Here is a 25,649-nt window from a genome sequence, read left to right as displayed (position 1 = left end):
AAGGGTGTATAGAGCACGGACGTGGACCGCCGCGTAACGCCTCTCATAAACACCGCCGCGCGCTCCGGCCGGCACAAAATGGCAGGAAACGAGGGAAATGGGAGGCTCAGGTTTGGGAGTAATGCTGACTCGAAGCCGCAAGTAATGACGAGGTGGCCGAGTAAAGGAAAAACGCCAAACAACTTAAAAAGGGTGTGTCGATGGGTCGCACTCCTTTTTCTTTGGCTTCGGGGTGTTGTATTTTCGCCTGCTCTCTTCCCCATCTCTTTCTACTCTCACTCATGCTTTTTCTGGTCAAAGCCTCTCTTTCACCTTGCGTTTCGTTCGCTGCAACCCCCCCCCCCCCCCTTTTTTTTTTTTTTATTCGTTGTGTTTCTTCCTAAAGCATCCCAGGTCGCAGATATATAGGTGGCGGTCTCTTCTCTCCGTGTTAACCCCCTCCTCTTTCTCTCAAATTCGCACTTGGGAGGACGAAAAAGGGAAGAAATAAAACATCAGGAAGGAAAGAGCAGTGAGTAAGGGAAAGAGCGGGCGAAAGTCGCCCAAATCGCGCGAGCCGCAAAACAAGCCGCAATTAAAGGGGCGTGCACCGTCCAGTACGGAGCATGTGGCCGCGGCGCTTCAGCCTTAACCATAGAGTAGTGGAGAAGGAATGAGCCGAGAGGGGACGCCCGGCGATGGATGCTGCACCGCGCCCTCCAGCGGTGGCCCTCGGTACTAGTGGCGGTGGTGGTCATTACAGACGTGCCGCATCGCATCACGGCAGCTGCGGAATTGCTCCGGCCACCTTCTTCTTCACCTCGCACACCTTCTCCGCCCGCTACCTCTCTCCTCCCTTCCCCTCGGCTGGCTATATGTTTGGCGCTTCTTTCAGTTTTTTGCGAAGCCCGTTCATGTCCTCTCGGTTGCTGCTTACTTATTTGCTTCCTTCTGTACTCGTCCGCACTTTTTCCACTGTTTTGATTTGCTTTTGGACGCTAGAGCCGGAGGACCTCCGTCGCACAGTCTCTGTAGCTATAGCTTCACACTGCGCCGGTTTCTGTGTGTGTGTTCATATCCAAGCGCCACTCCCTTGCCTACGAGGCTTCTTCGTGCGAGGAATGCGCGCTATTTTTCACTTTTCGTCGTCCCCGGCGCCCGCGGCAAGTGCCCGCATATATGTTCAGAAAGCGCTCGAACCACGGCCACCATTTCTTCCGTCTCCTCCTCTCTCTACTGGGATACAGGAGGGCGATACATATGGCCCTTACCTGCGTGCGTAGCAGTAGCGAGTGCGGTTACTTGCCCCCCTCCCCCCCCCTCCCCTCCTCTCAGTGCAAGTTGGCCGTCTTCTTCGCGAGTCACTGCGCAAGCGTTTGCTCCCTCCTTCCATGGGGGAGAGTCTGCCTGCCTGCCTGCCTCGTAGACTTGTACGCAGCTCTGTGCCTTGCGGGGACTGTTCGTGCGGCAAGCCGAAATGTCAGTGTTGCTAATGGGAGACACACGGAAGCCACACTTCGGCTAAAGCGAGCTGCCTCGCTTGTTGTACGGATGTAGGGCCACTCCCGCTTACCCGCAAAACCTATAGATCTGGTATATGGCGAGAGCACTGAAGGCAAAGACAATTGAAAGGGAGCGGCGCGTTCACCGTAATCTGACGCGAATGTCAGCGTCGGCTTTATATATGTGCAGGAATGCGATAAGAGAATGTGTTCGAGGTTCAGTTGCCAGTTTGTACTATGCTTAATGTAAAGACGGCGTTTAAACAGGTCGCATGGCAATTGCGCGTGCATGACACACGCAATTGCACATTCAAAACTGAACACGTGTCATGTGGTCGACGATATAGTAGGTTATGTGAACTTTCTTGGTGATGATGTCACTTCATGCGTCATGCCATGCTTGTAATACCCATTACACGAGAGTGCAGCAGGACAAAAAAAAAAAAAAATCCCAGGGAAAATAAGGTAGCTGAAGACAACGTAAACGTAAAAGCTGAAGATAGGAGTTCGAGAGACAGGAGATGTTCGAGTGCTGTTAGCGCAGTAAGCGCGCAGTGGATTTCACGGCGACTAATTTCTCACGTTCTCTTCACGCCTCGAGACATTCTAAGCAGCAAGAACTCACAGCAGAATTCAACGAGTGCTAACATTGCTAATCTGCAGTGATTAGTACATGTCAACGAAAATGCGGGTCGTATATACTCTAGCTTATTTGTTATCTAGCTTATTATACAAACCAAAACTAAAATTCCTTTTTGCCAGAACTTTGGCCAAACTAAAGAAACGTCGATAATGAGAGCGCATCTAAGCCTCGACGTCACGGAGTAAATGCCCCTCGAGCGATAGAGAGTTGGTTCCTATAACCTTGAGCGTTCAACATTGCTGTAATCTGTACGACAGTGTTATAGAGAGTTGGTTTCTATAACCTTGGGCATTCAACATTGCTGTAACTTGTACGAAAGTGTTATTGGGCCTTGGGTTGGCAGAACCTCAGAGCGAGCTGGTGCTCTAGTTGCAATATTCGCAGCGTTTTTTCATGTTTTAATTATAGTCGCACTCGTGAAAACGAGCCGTGTTCAAAAAGACAGGAGAAAAAAAAAATTGCCACGAAGCAAGCCAAAGCCGACGTAAAGAAGACGAACCTTTTCGGAAGGCGTTTATACTGGAAATAAACGAGCCTGTTTCCTGAACAAGCGTTAGTGCTGGGCAGCAAATTAAAGACCTCTTGTACGGAGGCGTGGTGAAGATCAGCGCAGGGGTAAACAACAGTACAGAGTGGTAGACGAAGCGCCTCTACAAACTGGGGAACGAACGAAAAAAAAAAAAAAACAACGCGAAAAGAATACGATGAGATGGCACAGGCGCGGGAAGTTCGAAGGCATTTCTAGAATCCTCCGGAAACGCCCCCAAAACGCCCCACCTCATGCGCCGAGAGTTCAAGCGTATACCTCGTTTTCCGGTCCAGGCACAAGAGAGCCGTTTTGCGGCGGAGGAGGGGCCGAGTGGTTACTGAGGGCATCAGTTTCCGTTTTTGCGGTAATTACGTTCGAAGAAAAACGCCACCGGTTCGCTAACCGTATGTCTAGTGCGGGACCTTGTCTTCTCTGGCTTGCCGTGGGCATGCCTGCTGTGTATCGCCGATGCAGCCCGCGGTAGTAAATTGCTGCTTGTGGAGCTTGACGCTTTCGAACACCTTGGTACTTACGTTAGACGCCCCATACGGTTCAGCTTATACAACCTTTGTATGAACTATATATACCCAGCTCTTCAGCGCACATCTGTTGACTCGGAGCCGATGTTCGTTTTCTTTGTTGCTCGCAGCTAGATCGAAGACAAGTCCGCACTTTGCGAACCGACGATTAATGTCGGCCCGAATTCGGCCGCGCGGACATTGATGCATCGGGCACGGCAGGTCAGTCGAAATAGAGGCGCTGTCACAATGTATCGGCGTGTTTTCCTTTATATGTTCGCGGTATTCGGAGCCTGTTTTTCGCTTGGTGGAGGAGGAGGAGGTCGGGTTGCTGTGTGACGCTGTAGCGTTTATATTCCGTGAAAACATAAAACACGAGTATACGGTCATATACGAAGTCAAAATAGTATAAGTAGTTATAGGAACCGATATTTGTTCATGGCTTCATTCAGTGCCTCGTTCTTATACTGCGACTCGTGATATGGCTATCAAGCTTTAGGTGAGCGCATGTGTGCTTATACGTGAGCTGGCGGAACGAAGGAAATGGACTACCACGACAACACTTTTTAGCTGCTTTGCAACAAAATGTGGGTGGCTGTAGCGAGGCCGAATCAGAGGACGAGAAAGGGCGTAAGGGAGGGAATGGGAGTTTGAAACGTGACTGGGAGTTGGCTGTTCACGAAAAACGCGCTCTTTAGCTCCCACAGGGGGCGTGTCAGAGAGCGAACCCTACACTGAGAAGAGAACCGAAGCGCACGTGTGCTCTAATTGCAGCCTCGAGCTTTCTCGGAGAATTTTCAAACTATCTGGAAATTTTCGTTGTTTCCGTGTCGGTGTAGTGTTTTGGCTCACGCCTCCGCACAGGTATAGATTAACGACCAAGAAGGAATGCATGCACCGACTGAAAGAACTTACTACGTACCGATGCACAATGGTACGGCACGATTGGTGCGTTCAAAAGCTGTGATGTTTTTACACCGTACCATAACACGGAGAATCCGTGGTGGTGCAGTGGTTACGGCGCTCGGGTACTGTGCCCGAGTACGCGGGATCGAATCCCGGCCGCGGAGGCCGCTTTTCGATGGAGACAAAAAGCTAGGCGCCCGTTGGCTGTGCAATGTCAGTGCACGTTGAAGAACCCCAGGTGGTCGAAATTTCCGGAGCCCTCCACTACGGCGTCTCTCATAGTTTGAGTAGCTTGAGACGTTAAACCCCAGAAACCAAACCAAACGGAGAATCCTGTGCAACTTGTTTTCTGAGAAGGTAAATTACACGCTGGCAGCAGTAATCTGTTCTTGGAACCAGCACAGGCTACAAGCTGATGCGGCGGAAAAAAACATGTACGCAGGCCCTTACCAGAGTAACAACGGTGTTAACAAACAACTTTACCATTTCGTTTCATCTCGTCATTTTAGACCATCTAATCACAGTATGCGCAAATGCACAAAACACGAGGCAAAAGTGGCTGGGGCTATACGAACGGAGTGGTGGCTTGCGCGCACAGCTAACGGTAGACATTTCAGCAACGGTTAAGCTAACGCAAAATGGCGGCGCTCCTGGAAGGCATCGAGGAGCACAATACAATATGTATGAGATGAGAAAGTAGTGCCTTCTATAATTCTCGCGGGCTCTATCCACTGTGAAACAGAGCCGTTTACTGCGAAACTTTCCGGGAAGAACACTACGCGAAACAAACTGTAAATAGATCGCTTTAATGCGAATATACTCCTAGCAACCTCGAATTTAGCCACTAATAGAAAACTAGGACAACTAGAAACAGCACCCAAGCCGAGTGATGCAACACAGATTCACTTGACATGGCAGATTACAAATGTTTGGGCGCCACTGCCCACAGGCGAAGTAGAACACTCCGGGAAGCTGAGATTGTATAGGTTTAGTTTTCATTTTCCTAATTCTATGGTTCAAGCAATATTCTGGTTTTTCACCCTACGCTCGTAACGACGCCAAGTTCTTGACTTCTGCAGCGTTGTCTTTTCTTCCGGACTTGACTTCAACCTAGCCAATACCAACCGCCAATGCCTTAGAGGCTATCACGCTGAATGATCTTTTCTACCCGCATGGGGAGACCTTCGAGCACCGCGTGCGACTGTTCGCGCAAGGCTGTCAGCTGCCGTCTCGTAAACAGCTCGCGAGTCAAGCGGGACAGGTGGTCGAATTCGTCATGCCTGGACTGAAGACGAACGGCAGATGGCAACAGCTAGCAGCGTGGGCTAATGCGCCCGAGAGCACAAGAGGCAAGAAGAAAATAAGTGCAACATACGAATCACTATGACGAGACCTCCGGTTATACTATATACATGCTTCAAATGATCTTCCGCGGCGGAAACCCGAAACCCACTGCATATTATCTTCGCCCTGTATCATCAATTGAAGGGAGCGGTGGGCGCGAGGAACGAAAGAAAAGCGAAAGGGAAGTAAAGCCGGGAAAAACAGAATGGAAAAGAAAAACAAGAAAGAAACCTAGTACGAAGGAGACGCAGGTGACGGTGTTTTAAACACGGACTAACGCACGCGGCAACGCACACGCACGGGTACACTGGACTGTGGGGAAGGAATTGAGCGCGGCGTCGGATATCAAGCGGTCCGCAGTCGCCCCGAGCCGCTAAGCGACACCTGAGCCGCTAGACCGGCGAGCTCCTAACCCGCAGAACAGGACACCGCGGAACGCGGTTTGGACTCCGGGGTTCGGGCACAGCGCGCGCGCGTGCACTGTGCGTCAAGCGTGAAATCTAATCTCACCTGGAGGTTGTGCTCGCTTTCCGGCCTTATTGTCTTTTGTTTCCTTCTAGTCTACACTGTTTCTCCCTCGTTCGCGGCGAGATTCGGCCTTCTCTTGTTCTCTCCCAAGAGAAGTGTTTGGACGCGCGCAGTTGATTTATATAAGCTAGCCTCCAACAACGTGCGGCTAAACATTTATTTGTTTTGTCAGGAGTCGGAAAACATTGTAAGGGGAGTTTCGCTTGAACAATAAGAAAAGCAAAAGGCGGCCATGCACTGTGCGATGTCAATGCACGTTAAAGGTCATCAGGTGGTCGAATTTTTTCCCCTCTTGTAGAACTCAGTTGCTTACTTAACTGTAGGTTCAAGACTTGCGATGCTCATTTCTAACATTGTCTAAACATGGTGCGACTGAGTATGAGACGAAAAATCTTAAAAGCGGCTCCCCTAATCCCAAAGCTTCCGATTTCGGGAAGTTGGAACTAACGTTTATGCCTCCCGACAGCCAATTGTGATTGAGATTTTGCGGTGGCTTTTGCACACATCTTGCTGCCGCCTAACGTAGCTCCATTTTTCGAATCTCTGTTGCTCCAGAGAGTTTCATCCCTAGCCACACTTTATTTCCGTCACATTTCTCTCGCTTTTTGCCACAACCCTGTACCCGGCTCCTCTGTACGTCACACAGCGTGTGGAGGCGGATGCTATCGGGTTCGACGGGCGCGCTGAGTCACGCTTCGTTCCAGCGCTGCGGGCTCCCTGCGCCGACAAAGGCCCCAGGGGAGGACGGGGCAGTCGGGAAAAGGGGAGAAGCTGGGGACCCATGCGGGAACTGAGGTTGGTTTCCCTTGTTCGGAGGCACGAAGCCTGACCCGATGCGCGTGCCTGAAATGAGGGTAACTGCGGCGGATGGGACCAGGGTCGCCACGCGACCAGCGCCTGCATTCGACAAGACGGGCGCCCCTTTCTCCCTTTTTCTATTTTTGCGGCAAGAGAAGATGACGTTCATCTCCCGCGGCTACGCGATTAGGTATCTAGCGGTGACTGAAGAAAAAGTAGCAAAAACTCGTGCTTTTCTTAGAAACGCGTGGAATCCGTGCTTTGATGTTTATGGCTGACGTGATTGTATCATGACATGCGGAAATGCGAGATAACCGTCCGGTGGATATGTATGCGGTAGTGCCAAAGAAGATCCTGCTCTTCTCGCCTCAGAAGGCCTGTTAAAAGAGAACGGATCATTACAAACGTGGCTGATTTCAAGAGCGCTGTAGCGCACGTTCGCTGATTATACCGCGGGGCCACAATGAAATTTAGTGATTGGGCAACACAGTGATGACGTCACTGTGCGTTACGTCATTCAACAACATTTGCGAAGTGCCTCCTAAGACAAACACTCTTGCTGAAACGCAAAAGTGGTCTAGCGGGGATCGAACCGCTGCCCTTTTGGCTGCAAGCCGGACGCGCCACCACCACACAACTGAGGAGCGTTCAGTGATGATAGTTTGGAACCGTTATGAGAAACCTCTCAGATTATCGGGGACACAACTACGTATTGCATTAAAGCTACTCTAGGTTGAATAACAATAGCAATTAACACTGCTATATATCACTACTTTTATACTCCTACTGTTTCGCACTACTGTGTAGCACTACTACTTAGTGCTAGTACCAACACTAGTATTTAGCGCTACTAATTAATATTGTTACTGATGTCCATACGACATTGCTTCCGCATTTACTTTAAGATAACAGTGCATAGTAGCTTTCCTAGTACATGAATACACAACAGCTTACTGGATCCCTTCGTCTGCATTGAGTGGTTTTGTCAGTGGTTTTTGCGCTCCACAACTGCATGGGTTCGTTTTAAATAAAGAACTTTTTTTTTTTCTTCTCCAAATCTCTGCCTCCACCACCAACTTAAGCTTTACACATGTTAAAGATTATTAGGAAGATATATAGGTAGATGCATCTGAAATTTAGTGCGAGGAATTAAGGTACTAAGCGTTGCGAAACTGATCTGGTCGCTGTGGCAGTGCTCGCGTTCCATTTATTCAGTTATAATCCTAACCCCTTCACCCCAGTTCGAGTTCGCAGATTAATTAAAGGGTCTGCAGCTTGACAAAAAAAAAAAAGAAAAGAACGTCTACCACCAGCGCAACGTGTACTGCAAACGATTGCCGCCGTTTTGAATAAAATACGAAAACCTAGCTGCAGATGGCTTTGTGTTCCTCATCAACATCGTCTCGGTCTCTGCTCCCAATAGGAGCGCTAATACAGGTCGAGCACTAAACAGTGTCACTGGGCAGCATGCTCTACTATAATAGCAACGGACAGAACCGAGCATCTTGTGCCCGAGGGAGAAGTGGGCCAGCCGTGTCGGCGTTGCATAGTTTCCGGGAAAAGTGTGGGGAGCGTGAGTGCTATATAGGGCTGCCGCGTACTGCCTTTGTCTGTGTTATCGACGTCCCCCCCCCCCCCCCCCCCCCCCTCTCTTTCTCTCTCTCTCTCTCTTGGTGGAGGTTTGAACCGCGGGTGGCCACCGATACGCGGCTTTCCGGTGTTCTCCAAACTATATACGTCTCTCCCACCTCGATATACCCGCGCCATGGCTGTGGACGCCGCGGTGTTAAGAGGGGCTCGCGCACCAGGCTTTTGCCGGATTCTGAGTCGGCTGCGCAGCCGATCCCCATTATCCATGCAAGGAAATTGGGGTGGAGAAAGGTTAGAAAAAAAAAAAAGAAAAACGAGATGGAGGGGAGGGTAGGAAGCGTCTGGGTTCACTCCACTGCCTCGTCTACCTGTCTCAAACACTCGAGCCGTTGTCGTTGCCATTTCAGCAGTGCTCCACCTCGTAGTTGAGCCGATTTGTCGTTGCCATTTCTGCGGTGCTCCACCTCGTAGTTAGGTGGGTGGGTGCGTCATCAGATGCCACATCCGGCTAGCTGTATGGAAGGTGCGTTAGCGTTCCGAAAGTTGTAACGAAGCGTGTCATGCGGATGAATCAGTTTACGTTGTCTGGCCTTGGATGTTATGAAAGATGTTCAGTGGTTCCTTTATGCGCTGGTTCTCTTTTCGGGACGTTTTGAGTCCGTTAATAATTTGCATGGGTTAGAGCTGACTTTTCGCAAATCCATCATGTAACAGGTGGTAAGCAGTAGCGCAAGACCTATTGGCTTCGTAGAACTATGGGCCACTGCTTCCGTCTTGCAAGATAAACGTCCGTAACAAATTAATGAAAGATGACTATATTTACAAGGCCTCGCTGTGCAGGTGCCGTCCTTGCTCGGCTGTAGCGACGACAGCGCACAACTGAAATACACGCCGCACAGGAAGTTCGGCAAGTGTGCACTCCAGTGCGGCACGAAGTAAAATATTTAGGCATTTTTTTTATTGCACCGGCTGTTTACCGGCACCCAAGCGAATACCATTGTGCTGAGGCAGTGCATGCATACGTCTGCTGTGCGCATGTAATTCCTACAGCACTCGCGGTAACGGTCAGCTAATGCGTTTCATTAATAAAAATGTAAACATAGAATCAACATTGCGAGCAAGAGAAATGAATTGTCAATCGCCGTGTTTAACACTGTGAAACGGCAGATGGCCTTTCACTCCTACCTTCCTTCCTTCCCTTACGACGCGGTACAGGTGTCCGCAGAAAAGTGTGACAGACACTGGACATTCCTTTTCCTGTAAGCCAATTATTGTTATTATCGGTGACGTCATATTTTGGAGGGCTCCAGATTGATTTAGACCACCTGGGATCCATTATCTCATCGCGCAGCATGGTGCGTTTTCTGAGTTGGGCGGCTGCGTTTCGATGGAGGCGAAACGAAGTGGCGTCCGTGTGCTGTGCGATGTCAGCGCACGTTAAAGATCCCCTGGTGGTCGAAATCACTCCGTAGTCCTCCACTACGGCCCCCCTTTCTCTCTATCCACTTTCACTCCCACCTTCATCCCTTCCCTTACGGCGCGGTTCAGGTGTCCACAGAGCAAGTGTGACAGATACTGCGCCTTTCCCTTCCTATGAACCAACCAACCAACCAACCATCGAAACGCGACGGGCGCGAAAATAAAATCATCGTTATACCTGAACAAGCCGTAGCGGTGAAATTTCGGTCCCCCTCCCCCCTCTATTTTTTTTTAATGCAGGAATGCGTTCTGTTTGTTTGCACACGTGATTTCTGCCTGCCTTTGTGTCTGCAGTGCAGAGTCGATCGAATTAACAGCAAGACATGTCGTTATAAACATACGCTGCACACATGTCAGTGTAGATAAGTATACGAGATAGCCTACATTATCCACATCAAGTTTCAAGAATATCGAAAGGTGGAGACGAAGTAAGAAATTAAGAAGTAAAGAAAGTGTATCCTCAATGTAAAGCATGGGCTTACTTAGACAATCAGAGGAGGTACGCTTTTCCACACCACTTGTGCCCAGTGTTCACCGAGTGGATCTAGATTTTTTTTTTTTCGGTTGTTTCCTTCGATTTCCCAGGCCTCCATCTCGTATACGCCTAGTAGAGTGCCTACGTTTCAATTGTCGAGTACCGAAGCACGTGTCCGAGTGAGTCTCTCTTTGCCTTCGGTCGGTTCATTTATTTCCCTTCGGCCGTGGCGCAATATGGGCCAGCCAAGCACGGCGGGCGGTGCGTGCGAACCACGCCAGCGGCGTTTCCGCGTCACCGGTCCCGTTGTGCCGCCGCGCGCAGTGACGCGTGCAAAGGACTCGGTTGGCCCTGAGGCGCGTGCGCCATCAAACGCTCCGCGTCCAGCAACGCGTGCTCCTGCGTCGCTGCTGCTGATGCTGCTCCTGCTGCGATTTTTCACACGACGCGTGCAGGAGAGTTGCGCCGCAGGTTGCCATGCCGATCTGAGCGCCCCAACGAAGAGCCTGTACGGAGCGAAGGGAGCATGCGAATTTCAGTACGCGGGTCAGACCCATGGCCAAGGCATATTCAAGGCGCGTGCTCATGCACTCTGTCGAAACAACTGGCGAAACTATAGTCAGAACTAATTGGGTGTGCGTAGTGCGAACGAAATGCTCAATGTTCATAAATCAAGAATATGCCCAGACGGCTTGTAAAAATAGCACTAGAATATCTAGTCACTAAAATGTAGCAGAACCGCACGGTCGTTGTCTTCACACAAATAAACAAATAAATAAAAAAATGCAAACTCAGCATCCCATCGGAAAGTGTGTGGTAGTTGCGATTCATCAAGCGCAGAACAGGTTTATGTGCTGAGTGCAGAGCCTTAATTTGACATTGGGACTCTGCACTTGAGAGCAGAATGCAGTAAATTGTTTTTCATATATTGTTATCTTGCCATTTGTATCTAAATAAAGTAGTTCGGCATTGTTTGACTCTGCGGAACAAAAATCATTTGGTTCAAACGCTCGAGATTACTAATTAATAGCCGCAACCAGACGTGGTACTATACAGAAAAAAAAAAACAAAAAAAAAAAGAAAACATGTCTCGAGCAAGCACTGAGGGCCCGTTCTAAAACGTAGACTGTGTCCAAACCGTGAACGTTCGTGTGGCTATAGAGCTCTGCGGGTGACACGTGTCAGGTCTCTGTGGGTGACACTGTATAGTTATTTCTGGCTAAAGTTTACACGTTCCATTATTCATTCCGAGGCCATTTCCTCATTTCCTCCTTTCGCGATTACGGGAGACCATCCTCTGCTCCTGTTTGAAAGTGATTCAAAATGAGCTTTGTCATTACAAGGACCGTTACCGGGGATACGGTGAACTGGCCGAATGGAAAAGACCGTGATAACTTGGAGGAATTCTAAATCGTTTGCAAGATATTGTCCATTTTTCGATCTAACTCCAAAACGGAGAATAAATGAACAGAAACACCCACATAATTCAAGACTGCACAGGACGAGCTGAAACATTAAGCATTTTACAGGTTTGAAGAATACACTTCCAAGGGCGTTATTACTCTAAGCATTCCTAAAATTCTCCTCTACAATCGTCATTTCATTCGAGCTATCGGCAAACGATTACTTTTCCATTTAGCGCGAAATCTGGGCCCCAAATGCAAAGCAAGAGGCCGGATTCACGTAATTACTGATGGACCTGTGCACGGCTTCCTACACCTTCCTTCGAGGTAACATCATTGCCGTGAAATTCCTGCTAACGGAAGCTCTTACGACAGCAAGAGTTCATTGCAGACGTCTTATCGAATGCTGTTTCCAATTATCTTTTCTTTTGCACACTCGCATTCACGCACGCATAAATCACTCACTCTAGCATACGCGAACACATGCGCACGAACACAGCGCGACACGTCCAGCATCGAGCGTATACGTTCCCAGCGAGCTCGTCTCGGCGTGAAAACAGCGGCAGGTCAGGTCCGGCGGCAGGGCTTGTAAATATCCGACTGGACGGGCAGCACGAGAACAGGCAGCCGTGGAGGAGGAAGAGGACGGCGCTCCCGGGAGAGATGTTGCGTTTCATGCTCCGCAGGAGCGGCCGACGCGCGGAGGGGGGAACAGCAAGAGCAGCGACATCGATCCGCTGCCGCCGCCTCGCCGGACACCTGCTGGACAGCGCCCACGACGACGCCACACAGGGCCTCGTCGGACACGCGTGCACGAGCGATCGAGTACGCTGCGGTGCGCCCGCGCCCGCGCCGTTGGTCAAGGAGAAAGGGAAAGGGGGTGGGGGCAGGCTGCTGAGCGGACGCATTCCGAACACGCTTCCATGGACTGGCTATAACGCGCACGTTTAATTGTAAGCAAAATTATGTTTGCTCTGCGTCGTTGTGTCCAAAGTTTGCCTCAAGCGATGTCAACGCGTGCATGCATGGGCTTGCAAGAAAGTATATCTTTTCTCCAAGAGTGAGCCCTGCTCATGTACAATGCTATTTGTCTTCGGTTTAATGTTCTCCACCCATTCTACATGCTATCCCTTTATACCCCGTTGTGCTTCAGCGCATAAGACGTTCCGTCGTCGAGTGCATCGGTGGCGTTCAACTAATTGAGGGAGAAATATCGAACCAAACCCGTCTGCCAGGGCATACGCATATATGTATTATTTCAGAAAAGCCCGAGTCACCAGGTCTCCGCAATAAGGTGACCAGTACAAATCAGGCTGTGACCACTAGACGCATGACGTAATAAACTTGCATTATGTGTTGCCTCAAACATCAGTAATCACTGTTTTACATTTTACTTTCTCGGGAGGGGGATTCAGCATGCACGAACACTGGACAAGACGCAAACCCATAAGTTATTTGTGTACATTAAGCTTGATTTCTTGGTTTCTGTCTCCTTACTGTAGTGTGTCCACTGTCTGCACGGGTCTGGCAAGGCACTGCATCCGCATTGACTTTGCGGTTATTATTGTTTCCTATCGGTCGCTATCCTTGGCGGAGCGGAAATTTCGAAACAACGGAAAGCTTCTGATGGGTTCGAAAGAGTGCAATTAATATATTCTTTCTGTGACAAGAATTAATTAGCGGTTAATCTGTAAGGAGTTTAGCTTATTTTCGCACACACCTCGTTATTTATTCATTTCAAGTTGTTCAACTATAGCTTTCTCGAATTGCTTACAGTTAACGCTGATTAATGTTTATATATATATATATATATATATATATATATATATATATATATATATATATATATATATATATATATATATTGTGAGGCAGAAGAACGCACCAGCAAATTCACCTTTTTACTTCAGGTAGGCCGAAGCAGCAGCTACCGACTAGCCACAGCTTAGCAACACTTCGTCTTCTTCGCACGACCCGAAGACCGATGATGATTACGCTGAGATGAAGATGAAGGTCACTCACAGTGCTTACAACATTCCCCCTCTCGAACGAAAGCGACCATCCTGGTCGCAAATTAAATCTTAAGGTCGGCGGTTAAAGGGTTTCAAGCGCGACACGTGCACAATCTCGGTGCCGCGACACCGGCGATCGCGAACAGGCGATGCAGGTGTGATTTTGGGCAGCTAGAGCTGCGTAGGCAAAAGAGCCAATTCCTTTTAAAATATGTCCGACACGTTCAGCCTCGACCATGCCATTGTTAACTCGCCGGCAAAGGGCGAGTACGTCCTCAATGTAGGATGTGTATGTCTCTCCTGGAAGCTGCACACGGGTCTCTAGCTTCTTTTGAAAAGAGGCCGGACCAGCACCAACAGTTCCAAATATCTGGCGGATCTGTGTCGTGAATTGAGGCCAGTCAGGAATGGCGTCCTCATGGTTGAGGAACCACGTCTTAGCCACGTCACTCAGGTAGAATGAGACGTTGAGTAGCTTCATAGAAGCGTCCCAACCGTTAAAAGCGCTCACCCGATCGTACTGCTGTAGCCAGTCTTCGACGTCGTCACCGCGGAGACCGGCGAAAACCGGAGGGTCGCGCTGACGTGAGGTAACTGACCAAGTTGGGTGGGTCAAATGGTGCTGAGCAAGTGCACCTTGGGACGTCAGTGGTGCAGAGGTGGCATGGGCAGCCGTGGGATGCCCATCGGTAGCTACAGGCGCCGGAACGGTGAGAGCAGGGGGATGTGACTGCGCCATGGCGGTTGATGTGCCGCCAAGAACACGACCGGAACGGAGCTCCAGGGGGTGCCGCGTTGAGGACGCTGGGATCAGGAGTCACCTCCACCACTTGTGAGGCAGAAGAACGCACCAGCAAATTCGCCTTTTTACTTCAGGTAGGCCGAAGCAGCAGCTACCGACTAGCCACAGCTTAGCAACACTTCGTCTTCTTCGCACGACCCGAAGACCGATGATGATTACGCTGAGATGAAGATGAAGGTCACTCACAGTGCTTACAATATATATATATATGTGTGTGTGTGTGTGTGTGTGTGTGTGTATAGCAAGTGCGGTGAAGGATTGTGGATGCAATAGTCGAGGAATCGTAATGCCCGCTTACATCGCGTTTTTATGTTCTTCCGATGGTTCTCAGTGCGTTCGCCAAATTTGTTTTTAGCTGTTAGGACCATGTTCTGTTGATCTGTTTAGTGCGGCAGGCCGCAGTATATATCGAAGGCAAACGAATGAGCCCGTTGTACGAAAGGCCAAGTGCAGCGCTGAACACGGACCTAAAATATATAAATAAAATATATGCGATCTGCAACAACGACCTGTTTTTTTGGGGGGTTTTATAAATATTTTAAGCATCTTCTCTCTGTTAAAAAATTACACGCAGCCTTTGAGCGCCAGTGCTTATTTTACCGTTGACTTCGTAATTAGCCACCAATTTGCTGAGAAGCCTAGTTCCAAGACAAGGGAATGGAAACCGGAGAGAAGAACCGATATCATGGTACCTTGCTTTTCGTAAATCAGCGAGCTATTAAACACCTTTTCGTGCCTTAAAAACTAGATATCCCCTACCTTTCGTTTACATAAGCTTGTGATGTGTCCAACGCCTTCAGCCTTCAGGTTGGGAGTCGGAAAAATGGAGCACATCTGGGAAACATTCCTTATTAAAAAACAACGCGCAGGTTGGCCAGGAAACACCAGTCCCATATTATCTGGCTCTGCGGTCAGTGATCAGGAATGGTCCTACATGTTAATTTTTTGTCAGTTTACACAAAGAAAAGTGGTCAGAACGAGTTTTTTTTAAGTACGAAGTTTTGGCGAAAACTCAGTGTACAGCTCTTCATTGTGGTCGTATGGCTGTTTTTGGCCTGATGCTAACGAGTAATCACTCCCTTATTACAAATCCATCTTGTGGGATCGATTCCTTTAAACAGAGGATAAATATACATACCCACTTCGAGTTGACGATTAATTCGCTCTTGCTTTGCTATCTGATCTGCCAGCCGTGCTGGTTAGCTTAGTTGGTAGAGCGAATACGTTCAAAGTACGTTCACCGTCGAGCGAACAACATCGTCGCGCGGTGTTCAGCGGGATATATTCGCGGTGAATAATAATCTAGTCAGAACAGAAAGGACAGGCAGGAAAGCAGACACCACGAGTGCGCGTGGTGCCTTTCTTCTTCCTTTTTTTTTTTCTTTGTTTGCATTGTTAATCGTCATGAATCTACAACTATAGAGCCTAGACGTCTGTTCTGATTGCCTTAGTCTGTCGGATATACGCACTTCGAAACAAAAATAAAAGGTAAAAGGTCGCATCAAGATTCCAGGCGTGACGTCGGACTAACAACAAATTTATGTATAGTGGTTATTAGGTCACAAGTCAGGCAGGCGTGCATCCCTATATGTCATCTCCCCAACTGCCACACGAACTATACGCCGACCATTGCGTTTCTTCCCGTCTGTCTCATGGCTCGCACCGCTTACGTTCACCGGACCGAATCCTCCGCGGTCCGCAAACGCCACACGCGCCGACGTCAGCGACGTCGGTCTCGTCCGTCACGCCCCAACTGAATCTCACCAGAGGCGACAGCGAGAGGCGTGTGGGGACACAAGGTTTGGGAAAAGGGGGAGCGGAGAAAGCGTGGCCGAAACACGGTATCGCAGTAATGTACACCGCCGCTCGGACACGCACGCTGACACATCCGGGGCTACTCCCCCTCCCCCATAGTCGCGCGACACACGGTGGCAGGCGAGAGAAGGAACAGCTGATGTTTTATGCATGGCGCTCGGGAAAAAAGGCACCACACGCCGCTACTGGGCGACGGCGGGGAGAAAACCGAGGGACGCATCGGCCGCGGCTGCAACCCAGTGCTTCTGGCGCTGCCGCCAGAGAGCGAAAGCCGACCGGAGGGGGGCGGAGCCTCGAATCAACACGGCGGGCGCAGCTCGCTTTTTCGCAGAGTTCCGATCAATAGGGCGCCGATGCTAGTGCCAGCTCTCTTCCCCCACCGACCTCACCCCGCGTGCGCTCTTTGCTGCTGCACCTTTGGCGCCCTACGACACCGCCAATGCCGCCGCCACAGCCACTACGTTATGGATACGACTCTTCGGTCGCAGCCGTCGCCGCCGGGACGCGATAATTTCGGATACGGCGTCGGAGGGAGCGGGGTCTGGCCCTCTCTCGCTTACGCGGCCGCTGCTCTCTTTCCGGCGGCTTCCTATATGGGACCGCGATCAATGCGAAGGCACGAAGCCGCTGCGCCCGGCAGCTATCACACGGGGACCCTCTGACCACGTAAGAAGGCGTGATCGGGAAAGGCATAACGCTTTGTTGCCGAAGTACGCTGGGTCGAAGGCTTCTCTAAGACGAGTTGGTTCGATGGTGAGGGCAAGGTTTGGTACCTCGGTGTAATTGCTATCGCATTATATAGGGTGTCAGGAGCTTGAGTTGCCGTCCAATCGAAGATAAAACGCAATGCTATGCAGACTTCGAAAGTCCGTTAGCACTTGGTTGCCATGACCACCAAACTGCGAACAAGCGATAGCTACGCACAGAGCATACCACCGCCTAATATGTAGCCTTCATTGATTATTAGAGAGCATTTGACTCTGTCGAAACGTCATACTCATAAAGACACAGCGGAGCCAGGGTGTATATTGAACTGAGATAGGTAAAGCTAGTGGGAAACACCTTAGCGGCTGCACCGCCACAGTAACAAATTCCCAACCAGGAAGATTTTCAAGCAGGGATGCACGATCTCTCCAGGATTATTCATGAGCACTTGATAGATGCATTAAGAGAACTGGATAGGGGAGAGTTGGGTGCGACATTAAATAGAGAATACGTTAGGAATCTTCTGTTTGCTGATTGTATTGCCTTGCTGAGTAACTCAGGTTACGGACAGCGAAACGGGGGCGAGGAGTATAGGCAGGCAGAGCAGAACGTCTGGTCTAAAAATTTATAAGGAGAAATAGAAAGTATTGTTTAGTATTGGCTCGGACAGGCACATGAGTTTACGGTGGGCAGCAAAGCATTGAAGGTTATCAGGTGACATATCTATTTAGATAAGACAGTAAGCACTCACTCGCACCTCAAGGGCGAACAGCTATACAGCAGGATAAGGATGTGGTGAGGTATACGTCTGGCAGTCACTCTTAGGTAATGAATATAGATTTACCATGCATACAGATGACCAAGGAAGAAACTACCGCAGTGGTACAAGTTATACCGGTTTTATTCTATGTGGCGTGTCAACTGTAGAGCGAAAAGCGAAGACTTCAAATTAAGTTCGCTGGGATTCGTGATATGGCTTGGAACGCGCATTCATTGGGACGCGCAACAGCGCAGAAAACGCACCTTGACGAATTAAAGAACAACGCTTGTCTCGTCCGTTTGTTTTCTGTCCCGCTCCGTCCACATGGAAGTAAGCTCAGCACAACGCTGTGAGTCGTGGAAAGTAAAAAAAAAAAAACGATAAATGTAACGTTAAGCAAGAAGAAGTTGTCACCGACGTGGCATATGGGAAGGCGCAATAGCTGATGGACGTTTAGGATAACGAATGGTCTTCAAGGGAAGGTAAGCGTATAGCAGAGGACAGATAAGATTAGAAAGCATTAGGAAGTTCACAGGCTTATAAGATGACCGCATGCAGCTGGCACAGGACAGAGTTTATAACAGGTATATGGGAAAGGCGCCCTTTCCTCTGCAATGGGCATTGACGATGCTGACGACGCGCACTTCGTGACAGCAGTCAAATGTGCACGTTGATATCTAGGTCTAAGCTATAGACCTGAAAGGTTCAACATAATGCCATTCAGTGTGCACGTTAGAGGTTGCACGAGGGTGCATCCGTTAGCGGGGCAAAGGGGGTTGGTCGCGACGTCATGACACTATATGGAAGGTCGAAGGCAATTGACATATAGTTGACGTAGTAGTAGTAGTATTATTGACGTAGTAGTATTGACGTATAGTGACATTTGCACCTTCATTTCAGGAGCATTTCCTTCTCCACCTTCGAGGCGCAGCTAACCATAAACTGTTTTGTTTAATTAATGGAATATAAAACCCTGTATTTTAAAGCTGTTTTCTTACCGACCTCAAGGTAAAAATATTTTCGCCGACTTTGCACTTCCTCTCCTGGTCTCAGTTTCGTATCGACTCCATGAGGTTCGATGATGATTATTGAAACAATGGGGCTAAATATATTTTCTCTTCGATGCCACATTGGTACTTAAGATCATTGGCGACGTTTAGCTGAACAGCTTTCTAAGTTTAATCCATGATATATCTCCAGGCACATTGTTCGTCAGCCATTTCAATTCGTGCTCGCATGAGCGAATGGCTTGGTTAAAAACTTGTGTTTTGCACACACAGCATCAGCACATACGCGTGTTGCAGCGCAGGGAAAGGAATGCGTATATGAAGGACCTATTCCTTCCTCAGACATTTCTTGTATCTATAAGAAAAACAAAAACAGAAGACCACCAGCTGTTTGAAGACATCGAATACCTTTCAATAGGTCGCTCGAAAGTGAGAGCGGTGTCACCTTAATAAGAGGTGAGGCATGTCTATACGCCGCTACCTGCTCACTCTTCTCGCCATTATGCACACGCTGCACAGTCATGCCCACTGTCGCGACATGCCCGAAATTTGCATGATAGGTTCAAACGTAAGACACCACAGCGGTCACAACAATTGCTTTCCTCTATAGCAGAAGCGGATGAATTAAGGTTCGAGGGAACACACCCGAAAACGCTGCTTGAGTACAATGGTCTTCGGGTAAAGCGTCAGTCGTTATTACCCACTACGCGACTCGCAATTTGACGCTGTCGAGCTCGCGTACGCAGACACAGAGTTCGTCCAGCAGTGAATCTGCCACCGACACGACGCGCGCGAATCGCACCGTAACACAAAGGGCGGCATGCAGCGTTCGATGCTCGCTGTATAGGGTACACAAAAACGCGGTGCGCCGACGACGAAAGCCCCCGGCTGCCGTCCGCCGCAGGCCCCGCGCGCGGCGCGGCTTCATTCATCCGGTAATCAAGTTAGCGCCACGACAGCCTAATGAGCGGCCCTGTTTACCTAGGAAGGTAGGAAAAACGGAAGGGAGAAAAGGGGGCGCCGCCTGCTCGGGTTCGACGTTGACGCTGGCGTTAGTAGTGCGGGGGCGCTCACGCCGCAAGCGGACAGCGACGCCCTGTGTGCCTTCTCTCCCCTTTCGCCACCCTTCCAACCCCTTTCCTTTTTAACCCGACCCCCTTCCTGCCACATCCCGACCGGCTGCTCGCAGCGTAATTCCCGCAGCGGCCACCACTGAGTTATCGAGCGCGGCGATCTGCCTCGCCAGCTTTAATCTGAGAGCACATTCGCATTTCAGCGCTGTGTTCCATCTTCGTGGTTTACCGTCATGTCTGTTTTCATCGTAGAAGCTTGTTGCTTGAAGATGAACTCATGTGAGAAAAATGCACGCCGTTTCTCGTTTGACTTACATCGTAAACGCGCATAGGTTCTGTCGTATCTCCGTTATTATTCTTAACGCAAAGCTTCTATACCGGGCAGTGAAAAAGAAAAATATCTGCCCCACAGCGTACGCAGTTTCTTCTTGACCTAGGCCGAACTCGTACGGGAATGGTCATGACGACTGTCTCTCCTGTACCGAATATATCGGATTGTGCGGTTTCACCACGAACCATTAAACACTCTGGCAAAGGTGTAGAGTCTCAGGTTTCGTAGTATAACGTGAAAATGTGGAAGCTATACGGTGTAGGTTTATTTCTCCCGCATTCCGTCTCACTGCTTCTTGAGCTGCAGCGGAATGTGTGTATATATATATATATATATATATATATATATATATATATATTATATATTATATAGTTGCGGTGAACAGCGTTTGCACCGCATAGAAGACGCACTTGCGGACAAACAGCGCGGCCATATCTTCCGCCTGTTTCGTTTTCCTCGTCCCATCTCTTTGTTTTCGTTCTGAATCTCAAAGCACAAACTGCAGCGCCGCATTCACGCCAGCCCCGTGAAACGCAAAGCACCCTCATCAGCCTCCTCCACCAGCCTTGCTCGGCGATATGGATGAGTGATTGGCGGCTAAGTAGCCCGGGCCACCCGGGGCGCAGGCGCTCACGCGCGCACGCAGATACGTGCGCGCAAACCAAGGTGCCTGTAGCGCCGGCTTCCTGCCTCGCAGCGCGCTTACGGTGGCCGCCTGCACCCTTGGCTTCTTCGCCACCCACATGCGCGAAGAAGCGTCGTGCGGTTTGAGCGGCCGGCCCCCTTGTGGCCGGCAATGAACCGGCAGATTGCGTGCGGCCGGCACCCACGATGCTCTTGCTGAAGGCGCACGTTTATTCGTGTGTGTATGTGTGCGGTCTATGCGCGTGTGTATATACCGCACACTTAGGCGCCGTCTCTTCCGTCTCTCAACCCTGCGTTTTTCCTCCAGTGAATCTGCGAGCCCGCGCGGTGCGCGGCAATGCGTGCGGGCGCAAGTAAGCAGCGGGCCCGACCGATTTTGAGATTAGCGATCTCTCGTCCGATAAGCCTGCGCCGAGTTGTATAGATGAACCTCTCCGCGAGCGTACACATGCCTGGTTATAACGGCTGTGCCTAGACCGATTACACGTTGCTTGTCTTTTCGTATCCGTTAATCTTCGTCACTGGCCTGACATTGTTTACTTTGTTCAAAAGGCATGCTTTCTTTCCTGAGCTTCAGCAGTGGCCCTCCGAACCGGCTTTATGGTAATGCTACGTGTTATCGGCCTCTTCTGTTTTTGAAGCGCCATAACACTTTTCTTATCGGTTATAGATAACAAGGTCGGCAAATAGACTTTGCGTTGCTACTTCTAACGTAATGAGCCCCGTTCTTGCGCCAGGGAATGAAAGAAAGAAGGCCGAGAAGAAGCGAAGCACCCGGAGATCTTACACCAACCCAAGCACAGGGTCGCGTACGAAGACGCTCGTTCAGATCACGCGATTATGCAATGAGGTGCACGAAATCACGCACCAAGAGAGCCGCAAACATCTGTTTAGCGGGAACGTTTGCTCAAGGGAGCGTAGACTCGATTGCACAGAGCGTTGCTTCAAGAGCGAATATCCACAGCGCTGAACTGTAGTTACAGACATCCAGGTTTCGGTATGATAGTGTATCATTTATATTTGCTTGCATTCTGGATGCACAACAACCTTATTCGCTTGTTTATTTTGATCGGTTCAGGCGATCTGCGTATCTCTTCATGAGAAATCGTTCTTTAGAGACACACCAATTGGCCCGTGACGACGGCTGTGCAGAAAATAAACAACGCACAGCAGCGGAATGCAGCATAATGCGAGCAGTTGTATGCAAACTCGTCATTTTAAGCTCGTGCTCGTCCTTTCCGAAACGCATCCCTCGTTACGGAGAGATTATTTCCGACCATAAAATTAAATTTCGCTTTATCACTGTGTAAGGCGTGGAAATTCCATTTGGCCTTCTCCCACCTCTTTAGATGGTCCTCCTTCTCTTCTTGCTCTTTCAGCTGTATGCCGATCGCAGCTGAACCTACGAAAATTGTCCGCTGTGATGGAAAATGCGGTTGCTTGATGGGCACAATACACAGTGCGCCTGGTTAGCGTGTGAGCTGAGGTGATGCCATGCTATCAGAGGTATGCTAACAATCAGCCCAATATCTGGACTATTTTAGCAATGCGCTGGCCCCTCACGAGGTCAATATATTGCCAATGTACTCCAACATTGGCTATGGTTGGCTCTGCCTAGGTATGGAAGCGAATCTCGGTTTTCGACTGCTCTCCTCGTTTCCTGTTCTGGATCCATAGGTAGTTGCAGCCAGCAATGAGCTATGCTTGTGTGCCTTTCGATAATCGTGATGCACTCGAAGGGCGTGTCCTGCACTTCGGTACAGGCGTCTCGCAACCGCGCTTCCTCCAACCCTAACCTGTACGTGTTCTGTATTCTCGCAGGTCAGCAGCAGCAGTTGAGGGCGTTCGCAAGCGCGTTCGGCCAGCGACCTCCGTTCTTGGACCCACTGCGCGAGTGGGATCACCTCCGGAGGAAAACGGCCGAGCAGTGGGCCCTGGAAATACCAAGGAGGATACCCGGCGCCGGAGCCCACCACGGTCAGTACTCGACCCATCCTCTCCCTCTCCTCCTCTTTTACCTCTCCTTGTTTCATTTGGAGAGTTCTCTGAGAAACGTAATGGCCGCGACGAAGCGTACACCTCGAGTCGTTCGCCCGTTTTAACCACGGTTCGAAGATGGAGACGGATCGGCGTCTAATTGGGAGCGCACCGAGGCCGAACGTAATATTGCCTCTTCTATTTTCTTTTCTTTCTCGAGTGAAAAGAGGAAGAGTCTGAGTGGGCGCTATTAAGAAGCTCGTCCGTGTTGAACGGTGGAGCGCCGCTATTTAAGTTAGGTTTCATAGCTGAACCGGCAGAACTGAACGCTATGTGCGCTAGGCGCGGGATTTGTAGCTGAAATAAATCTTCTGGTGCGCTTAGGTTTGCTGGCCGTGCATGCAAAGTCGTACTGCGGCGCACGTTAGAGGCCGGCTCACACGCAGTGCTTTGGCGCCGCGGGAGATTTTCCTAGAAGCGGCCACACTTAACATATGTACCGTATACTTATTTAGTGCAGCACGCGCTTAATGAGCGACTTCTCCGTTGCCATTTTTGGTAGGAACTAGACCGTGCAAACTTAGCTTCTTTCATCACAAATCATCCTGAATGCGTGGAGTATATATAGGGACAATAAATAAGTACTTAATATATTCACAGGGTCACGAGCTATGCATATGATGCCCCGTGGTCAGGCAGCAATTACATCCAGAAAACCAACTGCTACTGATGGCATAGAAATTCAAAATCTTTCTGGACTATCCTCGCCCCTGTACATACAATCACTTTGGCGCGATGGTCCAAACTAGTTCAATCAATTTTAATCTAATCGAAGTTTACTCGAATCCAGAGGATGGGAAGGGGAAAAGACGACAAAAGCTGCAGGTTCAAGGCATTGTCAATCTAACCGCGGACATAGAAAGCCCCCTCCCCCCCCCCCCCCCCCTTCTCCTTTAAAAAAGTACGCCTTTTGTACTCCGCTAGAGGCATGGTCTTTTTGCTCCCATGGTGTGGTAACAAGAATTTCACGAAATCTTTTGCACCGGGCGAGCTATGGACGGCTTCGGTACGCTGCAGTTTTTGAAATCAGCATGAACACGAGAATGTTGGAAGTTATACTTCATTTCGCGACCAACGTGTTCTCACGCATCTCGATGAACTGCATAGCCTCTTAGGAGTCTACTGTATCGTTGCGTTCAATATGCGTGGCGCTATCAAAGCCCGGACTGGCGCAGCTAAAGACACCCGCCAAAGCCAACGTTCGTGGTCTTCCCGAAATTGGATGCTACGCATCCGTGCGCCACGGGCAACACCACACGGTTTGTTTTGCGGTGCGCGCATGGCAGCATTTCTTGGCACGGGATTCAGCGATGTCTACGCCGTTCACGTGGGATTTTTTTCTTTTTCTCGCAAGTTCGGAAAACTGTGCGGACGTATAAATCTGCTGCGAATAGTCCTCCTCCTCCGCCATCTCGCCTTTAAACGGTGTCCTGATAGCACAGGGAGAGATAGAGAGGAGGAAAGGCAGAGCGCGAGGCAGAACGAACGGCATTTCAGCGAGAGAGAGTGAGAAAGAGAGAGAGATGGTAGGAGTGGTAAAGGCGGACTGGAGTAGTAAGCCATAGACACATGTAGGCCATGAAGTTCGCTCGGGACGCGGCGACTATGCAGCTGCTTAGAACGAGCACAGCGCGTAGAAGGGCGGGCGCTCAGACATGTCGCGCCCATTGATGTCAGGAGAGCGTTGTTGTCAGCGCTCAACGAAATGGGAGTCGCGACGAGGCATACGCGGAACGCTACGGTGGCGAGAGACAGTAACAGAAAAAAAAGGAGGGGGGGGGGGGGGGGGGATGTGCATCTCTCGTGCCGCGCCGTTGCCTCTTTATATATACATGTATGTGTGCGTGTGTATGACGCCACACTCGCCTCGCTCCTGCTCCCGCTCCAAAGTGAAAACCCGTGTTCTACATCATCGTCGAGTTGCGCCGCACCGGTGGCTGGCCGAGCAAAGACGCCTCTGCCTCCCATAAGCTCTCTCTCTCTCTCTCTCTCCACGCCTTTTCGTCCTCGGAGAAGGCAATAGTCGAAGTTGTATACATGCGCATCCAGAGAGCGCTTCATGGACACGCATGCGACGATGCATGGAGCGGACAATTTTGGGCGTATTTGTCGCCGACTTGATCGGTGCCTGCGCGTGCCTACAGCGCTGGGAAAGGAGCAGGCGGCGGAGTCTGCCGTGTCGGTGATGGATATAAATCTAACACTACGAAACAGCAGCAGAATAGTGATGGAGGATGTATGTCACTTGGAGACCTATATGCGTCAGGTGGCGATGTCTCACTAACATGCGAAGAAATGGTGAAACGCTGTAGCGACGGTTTTCTGTACGACCTGTAAGATATGGGCTTATCAGACAAGTCGTGCGCGACAGGCAATAGGCAGTGGGGAATCAGAGAGAGAGAGTCACTTTGAATATGAATAGGAGAATGTTGGATAGGACCCCGCACGGGGCGTCAAAAGGTGTACATGCTTAACTGCGCGTAGAATTGAGAGGGAACTGTAACTTTGTGCATATGGGCTGCTGGCATGATCTCGGTAGTAACTCAATCCTCTCACTCTGGGAACGTTCTTCTGGAAAGGCTGTAGAGTCCGTGACTGAATTCATATTTAAACTAACTAGCTCAGGAAAAACATAAAATATGGAACAAAACAACGTGACGTCCTATAAAACGTATCACAATCGTTTTTGTCTTCATTTCAGTCTGCCGATTATATTATTATGTGTGCTTGTAATCGGTTCGTATAATTAAACGTTCGCATGCAGCTCC

The 25,649-nt window shown here is 49.8% G+C and overlaps 1 protein-coding gene across 2 annotated transcripts in view; it reads left to right on the top strand.

Annotated features, from left to right (window-relative positions):
* LOC146207730 (uncharacterized) overlaps positions 1-25,649 on the top strand; it is a 139,608-nt gene that overhangs the window by 87,326 nt on the left and 26,633 nt on the right. For both annotated transcript variants that reach the window (XM_084590101.1, XM_084590092.1), the window contains exon 3: positions 22,666-22,821. In XM_084590101.1, the coding sequence (XP_084446227.1) occupies positions 22,666-22,821 (156 nt within the window). The remainder of the gene's footprint in view (positions 1-22,665; positions 22,822-25,649) is intronic.

This window comes from Amblyomma maculatum, chromosome 1 (assembly GCF_055883805.1).
Source record: "Amblyomma maculatum isolate TAMU_Amacu chromosome 1, ASM5588380v1, whole genome shotgun sequence".
Classification (NCBI taxonomy): domain Eukaryota; kingdom Metazoa; phylum Arthropoda; class Arachnida; order Ixodida; family Ixodidae; genus Amblyomma; species Amblyomma maculatum.
Note: the sequence above shows the minus strand (reverse complement) of the source record. Positions and strands in the feature narration are given on the sequence as shown.